At 39.6% G+C, this 14471-nt stretch overlaps 1 protein-coding gene across 1 annotated transcript in view; it reads right to left on the bottom strand.

The window, feature by feature from the left end:
• Positions 1-14181, bottom strand: part of LRRC69 (leucine rich repeat containing 69) — a 110257-nt gene extending 96076 nt beyond the window's left edge. The window contains exon 1 of the mRNA XM_032422030.1: positions 13999-14181. Coding sequence (XP_032277921.1) covers positions 13999-14181 — 183 coding nt within the window. The remainder of the gene's footprint in view (positions 1-13998) is intronic.
• Positions 14182-14471: the final 290 nt, after the last annotated feature.

Here is a 14471-nt window from a genome sequence, read left to right as displayed (position 1 = left end):
TATTCCATTGTATATATATACCACATCTTCTTTATCCATTCATCTGTTGATGGACATCTTGGCTCTTTCCACAGTTTGGCTATTGTGGACATTGCTGCTATAAACATCGGGGTGCACGTAGCCTTTCGGGTCCCTACTTTTGTATCTTTGGGGTAAATACCCAGTAGTGCAATTGCTGGATCATATGGTAGCTCTATTTTCAACTTTTTGAGGAACCTCCATACTGTTTTCCAGAGTGGCTGCACCAGCTTGCATTCCCACCAACAGTGGAGGAGGGTTCCCCTTTCTCTGCATCCCCGCCAACATCTGTCATTTCCTGACTTGTTAATTTTAGCCATTCTGACTGGTGTGAGGTGGTATCTCATTGAGGTTTTGATTTGGATTTCCCTGATGCCGAGCGATATTGAACACTTTTTCATGTGTCTGTTGGCCATTTGGATGTCTTCTTTGGAAAAATGTCTGTTCATGTCTTCTGCCCATTTCTTGATTGGATTCTTTGTTCTTTTGGTGTTGAGTTTGATGAGTTCTTTATAGATTTTGGATACTAGCCCTTTATCTGATATGTCATTTGCAAATATCTTCTCCCATTCTGTCAGTTGTCTTTTGGTTTTGTTGACTGTTTCCTTTGCTTTGCAAAAGCTTTTTATCTTGATGAAGTCCCAATAGTTCATTTTTGCCCTTGCTTCCCTGGCCTTTGGCGATGTTTCTAGGAAGAAGTTGCTGCGGCTGAGGTCGAAGAGGTTGCTGCCTGTGTTCTCCTTTAGGATTTTGATGGACTCCTGTCTCACATTGAGGTCTTTCAACCATTTGGAGTCTATTTTTGTGTGTGGTGTAAGGAAATGGTCCAGTTTCATTCTTCTGCATGTGGCTGTCCAATTTTCCCAACACCATTTGTTGAAGAGACTGTCTTTTTTCCATTGGACATTCTTTCCTGCTTTGTCAAAGATTAGTTGACCATAGAGTTGAGGGTCCATTTCTGGGCTCTCTATTCTGTTCCATTGATCTATGTGTCTGTTTTTGTGCCAGTACCATACTGTCTTGATGATGACAGCTTTGTAGTAGAGCTGGAAGTCTGGAATTGTGATGCCGCCAGCTTTGCTTTTCTTTTTCAACATTCCTCTGGCTATGCGGGGTCTTTTCTGGTTCCATACAAATTTTAGGATTATTTGTTCCATTTCTTTGAAGAAAGTGGATGGTATTTTGATGGGGATTGCATTGAATGTGTAGATTGCTCTAGGTAGGATTGACATCTTCACAATATTTGTTCTTCCAATCCATGAGCATGGAACGTTTTTCCATTTCTTTGTGTCTTCCTCAATTTCTTTCATGAGTATTTTATAGTTTTCTGAGTACAGATCCTTTGCCTCTTTGGTTAGATTTATTCCTAGGTATCTTATGGTTTTGGGTACAATTGTAAATGGGATCGACTCCTTAATTTCTCTTTCTTCTGACTTGTTGTTGGTGTATAGGAATGCCACTGACTTCTGTGCATTGATTTTATATCCTGCCACTTGACTGAATTCCTGTATGAGTTCTAGCAGTTTTGGGGTGGAGTCTTTGGGATTTTCCACATAAAGTATCATATCATCTGCAAAGAGTGAGAGTTTGACTTCTTCTTTGCCAATTTGGATGCCTTTGATTTCTTTTTGTTGTCTGATTGCTGTGGCTAGGACTTCCAATACTATGTTGAATAGCAGTGGTGATAGTGGACATCCCTGCCGCGTTCCTGACCTTAGGGGGAAAGCTCTCAGTTTTTCCCCATTGAGAATGATATTCGCTGTAGGTTTTTCATAGATGGCTTTTATGATATTGAGGTATGTACCCTCTATCCCTACACTCTGAAGAGTTTTGATCAAGAAAGGATGCTGTACTTTGTCAAATGCTTTTTCTGCATCTATTGAGAGGATCATGTGATTCTTGTTTTTTCTTTTGTTAATGTATTGTATCACGTTGATTGATTTGCGGATGTTGAACCAACCTTGCAGCCCAGGGATAAATCCCACTTGGTCGTGGTGAATAATCCTTTTAATGTACTGTTGGATCCTATTGGCTAGTATTTTGGTGAGAATTTTTGCATCCATGTTCATCAGGGATATTGGTCTGTAATTCTCCTTTTGGATGGGGTCTTTGTCTGGTTTTGGGATCAAGGTAATGCTGGCCTCATAAAATGAGTTTGGAAGTTTTCCTTCCATTTCTATTTTTTGGAACAGTTTCAGAAGGATAGGTATTAATTCTTCTTGAAATGTTTGGTAGAATTCCCCTGGGAAGCCATCTGGCCCTGGGCTTTTGTGTTTTGGGAGATTTTTGATGACTGCTTCTATTTCCTTAGTGGTTATAGGTCTGTTCAGGTGTTCTATTTCTTCCTGGTTCAGTTTTGGTAGTTGATACATCTCTAGGAATGCATCCATTACTTCCAGGTTATCTAATTTGTTGGCATAGAGTTGCTCATAATATGTTCTTATAATTGTTTGTATTTCTTTGGTGTTGGTTGTGATCTCTCCTCTTTCATTCATGATTTTGTTGATTTGGGTCATTTCTCTTTTCTTTTTGATAAGTCTGGCCAGGGGCTTATCAATCTTGTTAATTCTTTCAAAGAACCAGCTCCTAGTTTCGTTGATCTGTTCTACTGTTCTTTTGGTTTCTATTTCATTGATTTCTGCTCTGATCTTTATTATTTCTCTTCTCCTGCTGGGTTTAGGCTTTATTTGCTGTTCTTTCTCCAGCTCCTTTAGGTGTAGGGTTAGGTTGTGTACTTGAGACCTTTCTTGTTTCTTGAGAAAGGCTTGTATTGCTATATACTTTCCTCTTAGGACTGCTTTTGCTGTATCCCAAAGATTTTGAATAGTTGTGTTTTCATTTTCATTGGTTTCCATGAATTTTTTTAATTCTTCTTTAATTTCCTGGTTGTCCCATTCATTCTTCAGTAGGATGCTCTTTAGCCTCCATGTATTTGAGTTCTTTCTGACTTTCCTCTTGTGATTGAGTTCTAGTTTCAAAGCATTGTGGTCTGAAAATAGGCAGGGGATGATCCCAATCTTCTGGTACCGGTTGAGACCTGATTTATGACCTAGGATGTGATCTATTCTGGAGAATGTTCCATGGGCACTAGAGAAGAATGTGTATTCCGTTGCTTTGGGATGGAATGTTCTGAATATATCTGTGAAGTCCATTTGGTCCAGTGTGTCATTTAAAGTCTTTATTTCCTTGTTGATCTTTTGCTTAGACGATCTGTCCATTTCAGTGAGGGGGGTGTTAAAGTCCCCCACTATTATTGTATTGTTGTCGATGTGTTTCTTTGCTTTTGTTATTAATTGCCTTATATAATTGGCTGCTCCCATGTTAGGGGCATAGATATTTACAATTGTTAGATCGTCTTGTTGGATAGACCCTTTAAGTAGGATATAGTGTCCTTCCTCATCTCTTATTACAGTCTTTGGTTTAAAATCTAATTTGTCTGATATAAGGATTGCCACCCCAGCTTTCTTTTGGTGTCCATTAGCATGGTAAATGGTTTTCCACCCCCTCACTTTCAATCTGGGGGTGTCTTTGGGTCTAAAATGAGTCTCTTGCAGCAGCATATCGATGGGTCTTGTTTTTTAATCCAATCTGATAGCCTGTGTCTTTTGATTGGGGCATTTAGCCCATTTACATTCAGTGTAACTATTGAAAGATAGGAGTTCAGTACCATTGTATTGCCTGTAAAGTGACTGTTACTGTATATTGTTTGTGTTCCTTTCTGGTCTATGTTGTTTTTAGGCTCTCTCTTTGCTTAGAGGACCCCTTTCAATATTTGTTGTAGGGCTGGTTTCGTGTTTGCAAATTCCTTTAGTTTTTGTTTGTCCTAGAAGCTTTTTATCTCTCCTTCAATTTTCAATGACAGCCTAGCTGGATATAGTATTCTTGGCTGCATATTTTTCTCATTTAGTGCTCTGAATATGTCCTGCCAGTCCTTTCTGGCCTGCCAGGTCTCTGTGGATAAGTCTGTTGCCAATCTAATGTTTCTACCATTGTAGGTTACATATCTCTTCTCCCGAGCTGCTTTCAGGATTTTCTCTTTGTCTCTGAGACTCGTAAGTTTTACTATTAGATGTCGGGGTGTTGACCTATTTTTATTGATTTTGAGAGGGGTTCTCTGTGCTTCCTGGATTTTGATGCCTGTTTCCTTCCCCAAATTAGGGAAGTTCTCTGCTATAATTTGCTCCATTATACCTTCTGCACCTCTCTCTCTTTCTTCTTCTTCTGGGATCCCAATTATTCTAATGTTGTTTCGTCTTATGGTATCGTTTATCTCTCGAATTCTGCCCTCGTGATCCAGTAGTTGTTTATCTCTCTTTTTCTCAGCTTCTTTATTTTCCATCATTTGGTCTTCTATCTCACTGATTCTTTCTTCTGCCTCATTTATCCTAGCAGTTAGCGCCCCCATATTTGATTGCACCTCATTAATAGCCTTTTTGATTTCTACTTGGTTCGATTTTAGTTCTTTTACTTCTCCAGAAAGGGTTTCTCTAATAACTTTCATGTTTTTTTCAAGCCCAGCTAGTATCTTTAAAGTGATGATTCTGAACTCTAGATCTGACATTGTACTAATGTCCGTATTGAGTAGGTCCCTGGCAGTCGGTACTACCTCTTGTTCTTTTTGTTGAGGTGATTTTTTCCGTCTTGTCATTTTGTGCAGAGGAGAATAGATTAATGAGAGAACAAAATGCTAGCAGGGTAACAACGTCCCCAGAAAATATACTCTAAACAAATCAGAAAAGACCTGAAGCAGTGGGAAAAGAAAGGGAAAGAGAAAAAAGAAAAGGAAAGAAAAAAAGAAAAAAGAAAAAGATAAAGATAAAAACAAACAAAAGCAGAACAAAACAAAACAAAACAAAAACAGAATGTGATCAAATATGATCAGGCTGGATTATAGATCAGTGCCACACACTAGATTTTGGGTGTATTTTGGTCTGTTAAAAGAAAGTCCCTCCCAAAATTTTAAAGAAAGAAAAACTTATATATGTACAAAAATAAGGGTTGATATGATGAAGGGATGGAATATGACTGTAAAGATGGAAATTATAAAAAATTTTTAAAAAGGATTTGATAAGTTGTTTGAAAAAAGAAAAAGGAGAATAAAAAAAAAAAAAAGAAAGAAAAAAGGGAGAGAATGTGATCAGGCAGGGGAGTAGAAAAAAACCATACACTAGAGATTTAGAGTATATTTTGATCTGTTAGAAGAAACTATCTCAAGATTTTAAAGAGAGAACAACTTATATATATATATGCCAAAAATACGGGTAACTACTATGAAGGGATAGAATATGACTTTAAAAATGAAAAATAAAAATGTTTTTTTTTTAAAAAAGGGATTGATAAGATGTTGGTTGAAAAGGGGAAAAAGAAAAATTCAAAAAAAAAAGAAAAAAGGAAAAAAGAAAAAAAGACAGTTAAAAAAAATAATTAACTTTGAAAGACTAAAGAATCATGGTAAAAAAGCCATGAATTCTATGTGCAGTGTTCCCCTAGCGCTGGAGTTCTGCCGTTCTCATTGATCGGTAAACTTGGTCTTGGCTGGCTGTTCTCGCTGATCTTCTGGGGGAGGGGCCTGTTGCCGTGGTTCCCAAATGTCTTTGCCGGAGGCAAAATTGCCCCGCCCTTGCCGGTCCGGGCTAAGTAATCTGCTCGGGTTTGCTCTCCGGAGCTTTTGTTCCCTGCAAGCTCTCCGTACAGCTTTGGAGGCGGAGAGTGAAAATGGTGGCCTCCCAGTCTCCGACCCGGAGGAGCCGAGAACTCGGGGTCCCGCTCCTCAGCGAGCCCCCAGAGAAAAGCAGTCAGTCACTCCCGTCTCCCCGGTCTCCGGCCACACTCCGCGCTCACCCGGCCTGTGACCGCGCCTTTCTATCTGGCACCCGACCCCGGGTGGAGTCTCCAAACCCAGCAGATCCCCGCGGTGCGCTCCCGCACCTCTCCTCCCGGGGGAAGAAGGTGAGTCTCCCCGGATCTGCCGCTTGTTGGGTCCCTGCTGGAGGAGCAGTGGCCCGACTGTGCCGGGATCACGGTTTATAGCAACCCCGAGCTGAGAGCCCGCGCCTGGGCTCCGTCTCTGCAGCCGGCTTCCCTGCTCCGATACCTGGGAGCTCTGCCGCACTCAGGCACCCCCGGTCTTTCTGTGACCCCGAGGGTCCTGAGACCACACTGTCCCGCGAGGGTTCCACCCCCCACTTCGCCACCAGAGTGCCGTCCCTCAGCGGAGCAGACTTCTAAAAGTTCCGATTTTGTGCTCCGTGGCTCTATCACTTGCCAGAAGCGGCCGACGGAGGCCCCTCCCCCGCCGTCTATCCTCCCGAATATCGCCTCGGATTCACTTCTCCGCACGTCCTACCTTCCAGAAAGTGGTCGCTTTTCTGTTCAGAGAGTTGTTGCTCTTCTTTTCTTTGATCTCCTGTTGAGTTTGTAGGTGTTCAGAATGGTTTGATCCCTATCCAGCTAATTCCTGAGAGGAGACGAAATCCAGGTCTCCTACTCCTCCGCCATCTTGCTCCGCCCCCCCCAGCAATTTAACTTGTTAATTTTGCTGGGAAAATTTTTTTATTGTGTCTAGTGATAATGTGTTCCAGGATTCTGTTTCCATTAAACTATCACTTTACCTTAATTCTCCAGTTATTAGGATAGGTTTCTGTATTTACTGCTCCTCCTTGGCATATACCTCCTTCTTCAGGAAGCCACCTTCCTTTTGTAGTTGCATGGCCCTGTGTACTTTCTATGACCAATTATTATCTTCTGTTTTATATTGTAGTGATTCATGCATATATATTACCTCTACTATTAAGTTGGGTCTCTATGTGATTCACCTAGCATTCAAAGAACAGTGTCTGGAACATAATTGTTGCTCAGTAAACATTAGTTGAATGCTGCCTGCTTAGATCATTTCTGCAACCTAATGATTCACCCTGTGAAATACTCATTATGGCTCCACATCATTTTTTTTTTAATCAAGTATCTATGGAGTGCAGTCAGCTCCAATCTTCCCAACTTGATATACTTCCTTCTAAGGGCTGCATATTTTCTTTATTCTAACCATCTGCTCATTCTCACTAAGCCCTATACTCAATTTGGTGTAGAGCCCACCTATCAGATGTATGCCTGGAACTTGCACCAGGCAACTTCTAGCATTTAATTAAGCTGTGCTTGTCACTATTAATTGCCACTGTAAACTCTGTGCTATTTATTGTGTCTTTCAATTGCTTATTTGATTTTTAAAATGATATCTATGACTAACTTGGATAAAAACATTTTTAAAAGTGTAAAAAAATGTGTTCAGGGGCACCTGGGTGGCACAGTCAGTTAAGCCTCCGACTCTTGGTTTCTGCTGGGTCATGATCTCAGGGTGGAGATCTCAGGGTCGTGAGATTGAGCCCTGGTCACTCATGCTCAACACAGAGTCTGCTCAAGACTCTCTCTCCCTCTTCCTCTGCCCCTCCCCCTCTAAAAATAAATAAATAAATCATTTAAAAAAGTTCAAATGTCCATTTTATCTGGACATCTTTTTGAACTAAATCATGCTTGATGATACCATTTTGGAATAAGCTGTTAGATCATTTGCCTATAACATATATATGTATATGTTTTAGCTAGTATGTGACTATTAATCCTGAAATTCTTTAAGGATAGTGAATATTCCCATTCACTATACCTAAATAATACATAATATAATGTTAGGTTCTGTAAACTATTTAATAAAAGTAATTGAATCAAATTAATGAGAGAAGACTAACGGGATTTTTACATTTTTTAATTAGCATGTGTATGACCAAGGTGTATTGGGGAGGGTAGCATTATGGCTCAATCTGCTAATTCTTATAAATGCCTTTTTAAAAATTTTTTAAGGAATCTGTGGCACATTTAAAATCACACTTTAGGGGTGCCTGGGTGGCTCAGTCGTTAAGCGTCTGCCTTCGGCTCAGGTCATGGTCCCAGGGTCCTGGGATCGAGCCCCGCATCGGGCTCCCTGCTCAGCGGGAAACCTGCTTCTCCCTCTCCCAATCCCCCTGCTGTGTTCCCTTTCTCACTGTCTCTCTCTCTCTCTGTCAAATAAATAAATTAAAATCTTTAAAAAATAAATAAATAAAATAAAACCACAGTTTAATACAATTGTAAAATGCTTTTTTCTAAGTCCAGCTATTCCTGACTTTGCTTATTTGAATAATTTTGCAGATTTCAAAACTATTATTTAAATTTGCATATCTTCTTAATATATAAAGTCAGATTTCTCAAAACAATTGTAATTTCATTGGAAAGAGAGGCAAAGGTTCCAAAGTCCAGCATACCATCTAATCTCTATAGAGATACCTGCAACCTTTAAGCACTGTCCCCTTAGGCCCCCAACGTGAAACCCAGTGTCATGGAATTGGCAAGTCCTACTCACTCATTATAAGAAAGACTCTCTGATTGGCATTCACAGTAAAATCATGAACAAAGTATTACCTGTTAGCATCCTGTCAGAAGCTTCTTAAGAATACGGAAGAAACGAGAGTTTCGAATTGTCAGAAAAGAGGAATTACAAGACAAAACTGACATTCAGTTAAAATGTAAAACCCAAAGTGTTTGGAAGAATGAAGCATTTGGTTGTTTGAATGAGGGTAGGGGCTACAATTTTCCGAGTAACCAGGATGTCAAGGCATTTACAAGGTATTGTTGACAGCAACATTAGGTGCTAAGAATAATGAAGCATGTTTTAGAGATAAGGCAAGCAGGGCATAGAGAGATAATGTGAGCTGTTTCCCATCACCTAGCCAGCAAGTGAGAGAAGAGGGTTGAACCTCTTCTGGACACCTGACTGCCAGCTAGTGGAGAAAGCTCAAGTTCCAGAAAGGGTGCAAGAGGCTTAACACAGGCTTGAGCAGAGAGGCGGAGGCAAAGGAAGAATAAAGGAGCTTGGAGAGAAGGAACTCCCTAGGGGCCTGTGTACCTGGACAGGATAGAGTAAAGCAGGATAATAAATCCCTGTTTGATAGGAAAGCCAGGCTTAGAAAACAGAGGCACTACTTGATGGAGGAAGAAGAGATTTCCAGTGGTAAGGACAGAAGAAAGGACAGTACGGCTGACAAACAGTACAGATGACATCAGTTCCCTACTGTTTCTTGAGGCTTCTAGAGTGAGACCTGGGACCCCAAAGGAGGGAGAAAGGGAAGTGTTTGCATGTGCTGTCCCTCTTGTGTTCCTCTGCATAACTCATCCTCCAGATCTTCACTCCGTTGCACTTCTCAGGACCACCTTCTCTTACCTCTCTGACTAGAGGTGCTCATAGCACAGTATAATTCTCCTTCATGGTACTTTTCACAATTGTAATTTTACCTCTATTTGATTGCCTTTCCCCACCAAACCTAAGAATAGGGACACATGGATATTTTTGTTCTTTTTTATATTGCCAAAATCTATCAGAGTGCCTCATCCACTGCAGGCACGCTTAACTATTTGCTGAACATGGGAAGAAAGGACGAATGGAAGGAAGGAAGCAAACAAGCAAGCGAGGGAGGGAGAGAGAGAGGAAGAAAGGAAGTTGATTGTGTTAGGGGTCAATGAGAAGGACAGTAAATATAAGAAAAGGAGAGACTAAAAACACAATAACAAATTTACAAACTACCCAACTCTGCTTAAGATTGGCCTTATTTACTGTCAATTGTTTATGGTCAAATAAAAAGCTTTGGTAGACCATATCTTATTTCCGGGCAGTCACACATGTGAGCCTCATAAGGGGAACATTATTGTACTACCATTGGACCATATGAGGCGTGTTAACAATGCTACACACGAATAAAGATGATGGTTATTTGTTTCTCTGGGGATTTTAAAACTATGGCTGATTTGCCTATGAAAGGACTTTGCTCCTAGATGATGCCATAATTATGATAACATTGTGTTTGGCTAAGTTGGACTCTGAAAATGGCTTCCATCCCATTCCACTCAAGTCCACATTATATGGTTTACTAGGTGCCAGGCACTGGGGACAAAACAAGATCTCCACCCTCAAGAGTTACAAAGTGCTTCTTTGAAAATTGTTGCTATCCCAGCCCTTCATCAGTCACAGACCAAATGCATTCACCCTAAATTACAGGGCATTAACTCATTTTTTTCATGTCATTAGAAATGATTAAAATTTCCCCAAATTTCACTAGTCAAATAAACAAAGAAAGAAGAAGTAGGATCTGTATTTTCTAAAGAACCTCCTCCCATTTTATGCTTGTTGCCAGTTACACTACAATGGTAATAGTAATCATAATAGCAATTATAACTTTGAAAATTTCTTATGTGCCAGGCATTGAGCTTTACATATGTTAACATTTAACTTAATCCTCAAACAAAAAGATAGGGTCCATGTGTTTTTCACATTTGTATCCTTGGGACCAGCACAGACACAGGAAGATGAATTGTAAATGTTGTTAAAAGAATGCATATGTAAAGAAATGGTAAGTGGGGACGACCCATGTAGCATTCAAACCTGCTCTTTTTAGGCAACCCAGTTTTTGTTTTTAGGAACTACAAGTTGAAATACCACGCCCTGGTAAAGTTCACATTAAGTATATAACTAATGAAACAGAGCTGAAAGCAACCTTGAAAGAGACTTCATTTTATAGATGTATTCACCGGTTGAGTGACCTTGACAAGTGATTTAACCTCTTACTGAACCATACATACATTTTATTAACAATAGGAGGGTAGTAACTTCCTTGAAAATGAACAGAATTCCTAGCATTGTGCCTGGCTCTCAAGAAATGATTGATGTTGTTATTCTATTTGATACCATTTTATGAGTGCTGAAATTTAAAAGTATTATTTTTGCTTTAGGAACTTAAAAAATATCAAGACCATTTTAATATTTTTTAGAAAATATGACCAAAAATCAGAATATTGGGGCAAACTGGACTTCCTACAATGATTTAAAAAAAGGCTAGTCCAAAAGGCAAGCACAGTATAGACCCCCCAAAAATGTGGTAGGGGGATACTTTTAATAATTACTCATAAAATGTAGGATTTGAGGCAATACAAGAAAGAGTCCAAACTAACTCTTGAAAAATACATTCAGGGATTTTATAGAAAATGATGAGAACAAGAATGATGATCTTAGAACTATGATATACATATCACCAGGTTATAAAGATCACAAAGACGCTTTGTGGCTTAGATCATTCCTCGACTTTTCAGCTCGAATGCCACAACATGTCCTGCCTGCCTTCTCTACTGTCTTCTTAGCACTGATCACTGCCTCACATCCTGTTTGTTTTGCTTGTTGGTTTGAAGCTCCATGAAGGCAGGGATTTTCATCTGTTACTCAATCACCAGTTCCTAGTGCCTGAGACACAGATGGTGCTCAATACTTATGTTTGGATGGAGTAAATGAAGGCAGAAATTGAGACCCGGGGGGATTAAGCCCCTTTTATTTAGCTGGTACATGGCTGAACCAGTTCAGATATCCGGGTCTCCCAAACATTCCTCCAGGGCGAGCAGCCTCTCTCAGCTCTCTCTTTTCTGAAACTATCATCTGTCCTTTCTGTTAGAAACTATGGGAATGACTGTGCAGCATTTCTGAACCGTATGAAAAATCTATATCTTTTGAAGGCTTCTAGCACATTTTATTTGAGCTACGTCTACAACTCCCATTATAAAGGGGAGATTGACTTTTTTCAAAATTCCACAACTAGGGAGACTCTATATGAGAAAAATTGCTAGTTCATGAACAGCTAAACAGCTATGCCATTAGCCTGAATCTGACTTGTAAAGCACTTTAGAAGGTAGACCACAACAAGTCTACTTTCTAAATCAGATGAATTTGTCTTTAAAACTAAGGGCTGAGCTTAGCCAGCTCCCTATTTAAGGAAGTTGTGAGCAAACAGAAGTCAAAATTTAAGGGCTCTCCTAAATAGAAGGATAGGGAGGAAAGTACTGGGGGAGCCATGAGAAGAAGACAAAGTAAGGATAATCAGACTCAGGCTTTTTTTCCCTGAGGAAATATATTTCACAGTCTTTAATTTTTTTTTTTTTACTAAATAGCTATTGACAAAACATGAAGGAAGAATACACATTTTTAGACATGCAAGAGTTGAAAAAAATTGAACTACCACATACCCAGACGAGGATGGTATCTGGAGACTTACTCTTACAAAATAAGAAAGGAAACCAAGAAAGAGGAAAATATGGGCCAGAGGAAACAATGGGTCCAATTCAGGAGAGCTGCCCTAGCCTGACATTATCCAGCAAACCTACACAGTAATCAGCTTCAACTGGAGCAGGAGGATGGAGGCCCCTGGGGGGATGTCACTCAAGGAAAAAGCACATTTGATAGAATATGTAACATAATCCAGTTTGAAATAAAACGAGGCCATGCCAAAGGCAAAAGACACAAGAATAAAAGAAAGGCAACTGGAAACTCCAAGGGAACAGAAATGGGATATAAGGAAGAAAATATAATCATAATACATTAATTAACTCTGCATAAATGATATTTAATGAATGATATACATCTTAGAATTCCCCAAGAGACAAAATATTTAACCACAGTTATAACTGAATACAGTGTAAATGGTATACATCTTATAAAAATAACAAGTTTAAAATTTTTGGTGAGGAGGAGGGAAGGAGAGCTGAAGGTGGATTAGAGATGCTGACACGGTCATCTTACAAAGTGGGGACTAAAAAGAGACTGCAGTTGGGAAGAGAAGAAATGAAGGTGTAGTAATATTAAGTTTAAAAGACAACTATGGAGAAACTAAGTATATTAATAGTATTTGGAAGAATGAAGAAGAGTGATATCTAAAACAGAAAAATCAAGGAAAAAAGATGAGTGAAAAACGTCTATACATGGAGATCAGGTTTGGGGGTGAGGGAGGGTGGGACAGAAGATAGTATCTTTTTATTATAAGCCTTCGGTAATATTTGATTTTCTTAAAACAATGCATTGTGTTACTTTAATGGAAAAAAAAATCAAGTGGGGGGAGAAAATCAGGTCATGACTCAGTCAAATCCTAAATCCTTTTGCATAGAAACTCCTCTATTCTATTAGAAAAGTCCAAATCTTTGTTCTGTAACCATATATGCACTATTGGAAGTTACCATTAAAAGGAGGAGTTTGTGAGTATTGCCCTATTTTTTTAAAAGACTTGGCCACAGATTACAAGTTCAAAAACTTTTGTGAATCTAAAAGGAAATGAGGTAGGTGAAGGTAAGAAAATAGTGTTTTGTTTTTTTTTTTTTTGGTAACTCTGAACTCAAAACCAATGAACTGCAATGACTTTACTGTTTATAGGTTCTTCCAGTGTTTGGTGACAGTTTAGAAGCAAATAAAAAGAAAACTGCAAAATTAATATCCCTTGCTTTCTCCCAACATCAAGATTTTTAGCCGCTGAGGTTTCACATTTTTGGGCAGAAATGTTTAACACAGGCATCTGGGATTCATTCAAGTCAACTGTTGCTCTTTCAGAAGGGTATTCTTTATTTAAAATACTAACCTTCTTTTAAAGCCTGCTTCAGAAGAAATGAATGTTTCTTCCTTCCCATTCCCTGCCAACACTCCCATTTCAAAATTCAGCCTGCTCTAGGAAATTGAAAAGGAACCCCCTTGCTACATCCAAAAACTATCTTCATTCCATATGCAAAGCTTCAGGATAGTCTCCAGGGTGAACCGCATCTCGGGGATCCTCAATCCCACTTCCAGATGGAGCCCCCAAGGTAGGCAAGCAGATCCAGGCTCTCATCCCTTTTCCAGATGACAGCCTCCAGAAAGATGAGTGTGGCAGAGACCTAATCCTCTGATTCCAGATGTGCACACAAATAAGTTGAAACGTCTTCTCCCCTACCATATGTAATCCCCTAAGGGAGAGAGCTTTTTGATGCCTCTCCAACAACACTCCACAGTAAGTCTCCCGGGAGCTGTCTCCAGAGATCAAAGGCTTATTTTTCTCTCACCTCTTTTCTCTCTTCCTATTTTCCAACCTCAATCCAAAATGATATGCTATTCCTTACCTGGGTCAAGGTGCTTATCTCAGGGCACACCTTGGGTATTTGGTTATTCTGAAGATCCAGAGTCTTCAGGCCAGGCAGTTTATCTAATGTTGAGGGCATCTTTGTTATCTTCTTCCCATTCAAGGTAACGATCTTAGTGTTTTCACCACCCTTCAATGCTCTTACTAACAACCTTTCAGTCATGGGCTTATAAGAGAAATAGAAGAGAAAGAAGGTAATTGCGAGGGATTAAGTTACTTATTGTGCCTCTTTAGAACCTCTAATTACAGAATTGGTGTGTCATGGAAACAAAAACATTCTGAGATCTACCATGTCGAGGACAGGAGGCATCAGAGTGTTTCCTGTGAAAAAGGTAGGGAGAGGAAATAGCTGATTCCAGATTTGGAGCAGGAAATGTACAAGAGGAGCCTAGGATATCTTATGCCAGAGACATAGAAGTTATCAGACTAATGAGATCACACATCAAAAGGACA

The sequence above is a fragment of the Phoca vitulina genome, unplaced genomic scaffold (assembly GCF_004348235.1).
Source record: "Phoca vitulina isolate PV1807 unplaced genomic scaffold, GSC_HSeal_1.0 scaffold25, whole genome shotgun sequence".
In the NCBI taxonomy this organism is placed as follows: Eukaryota; Metazoa; Chordata; class Mammalia; order Carnivora; family Phocidae; genus Phoca; species Phoca vitulina.
This window is presented reverse-complemented; position numbering and strand designations above follow the sequence as displayed.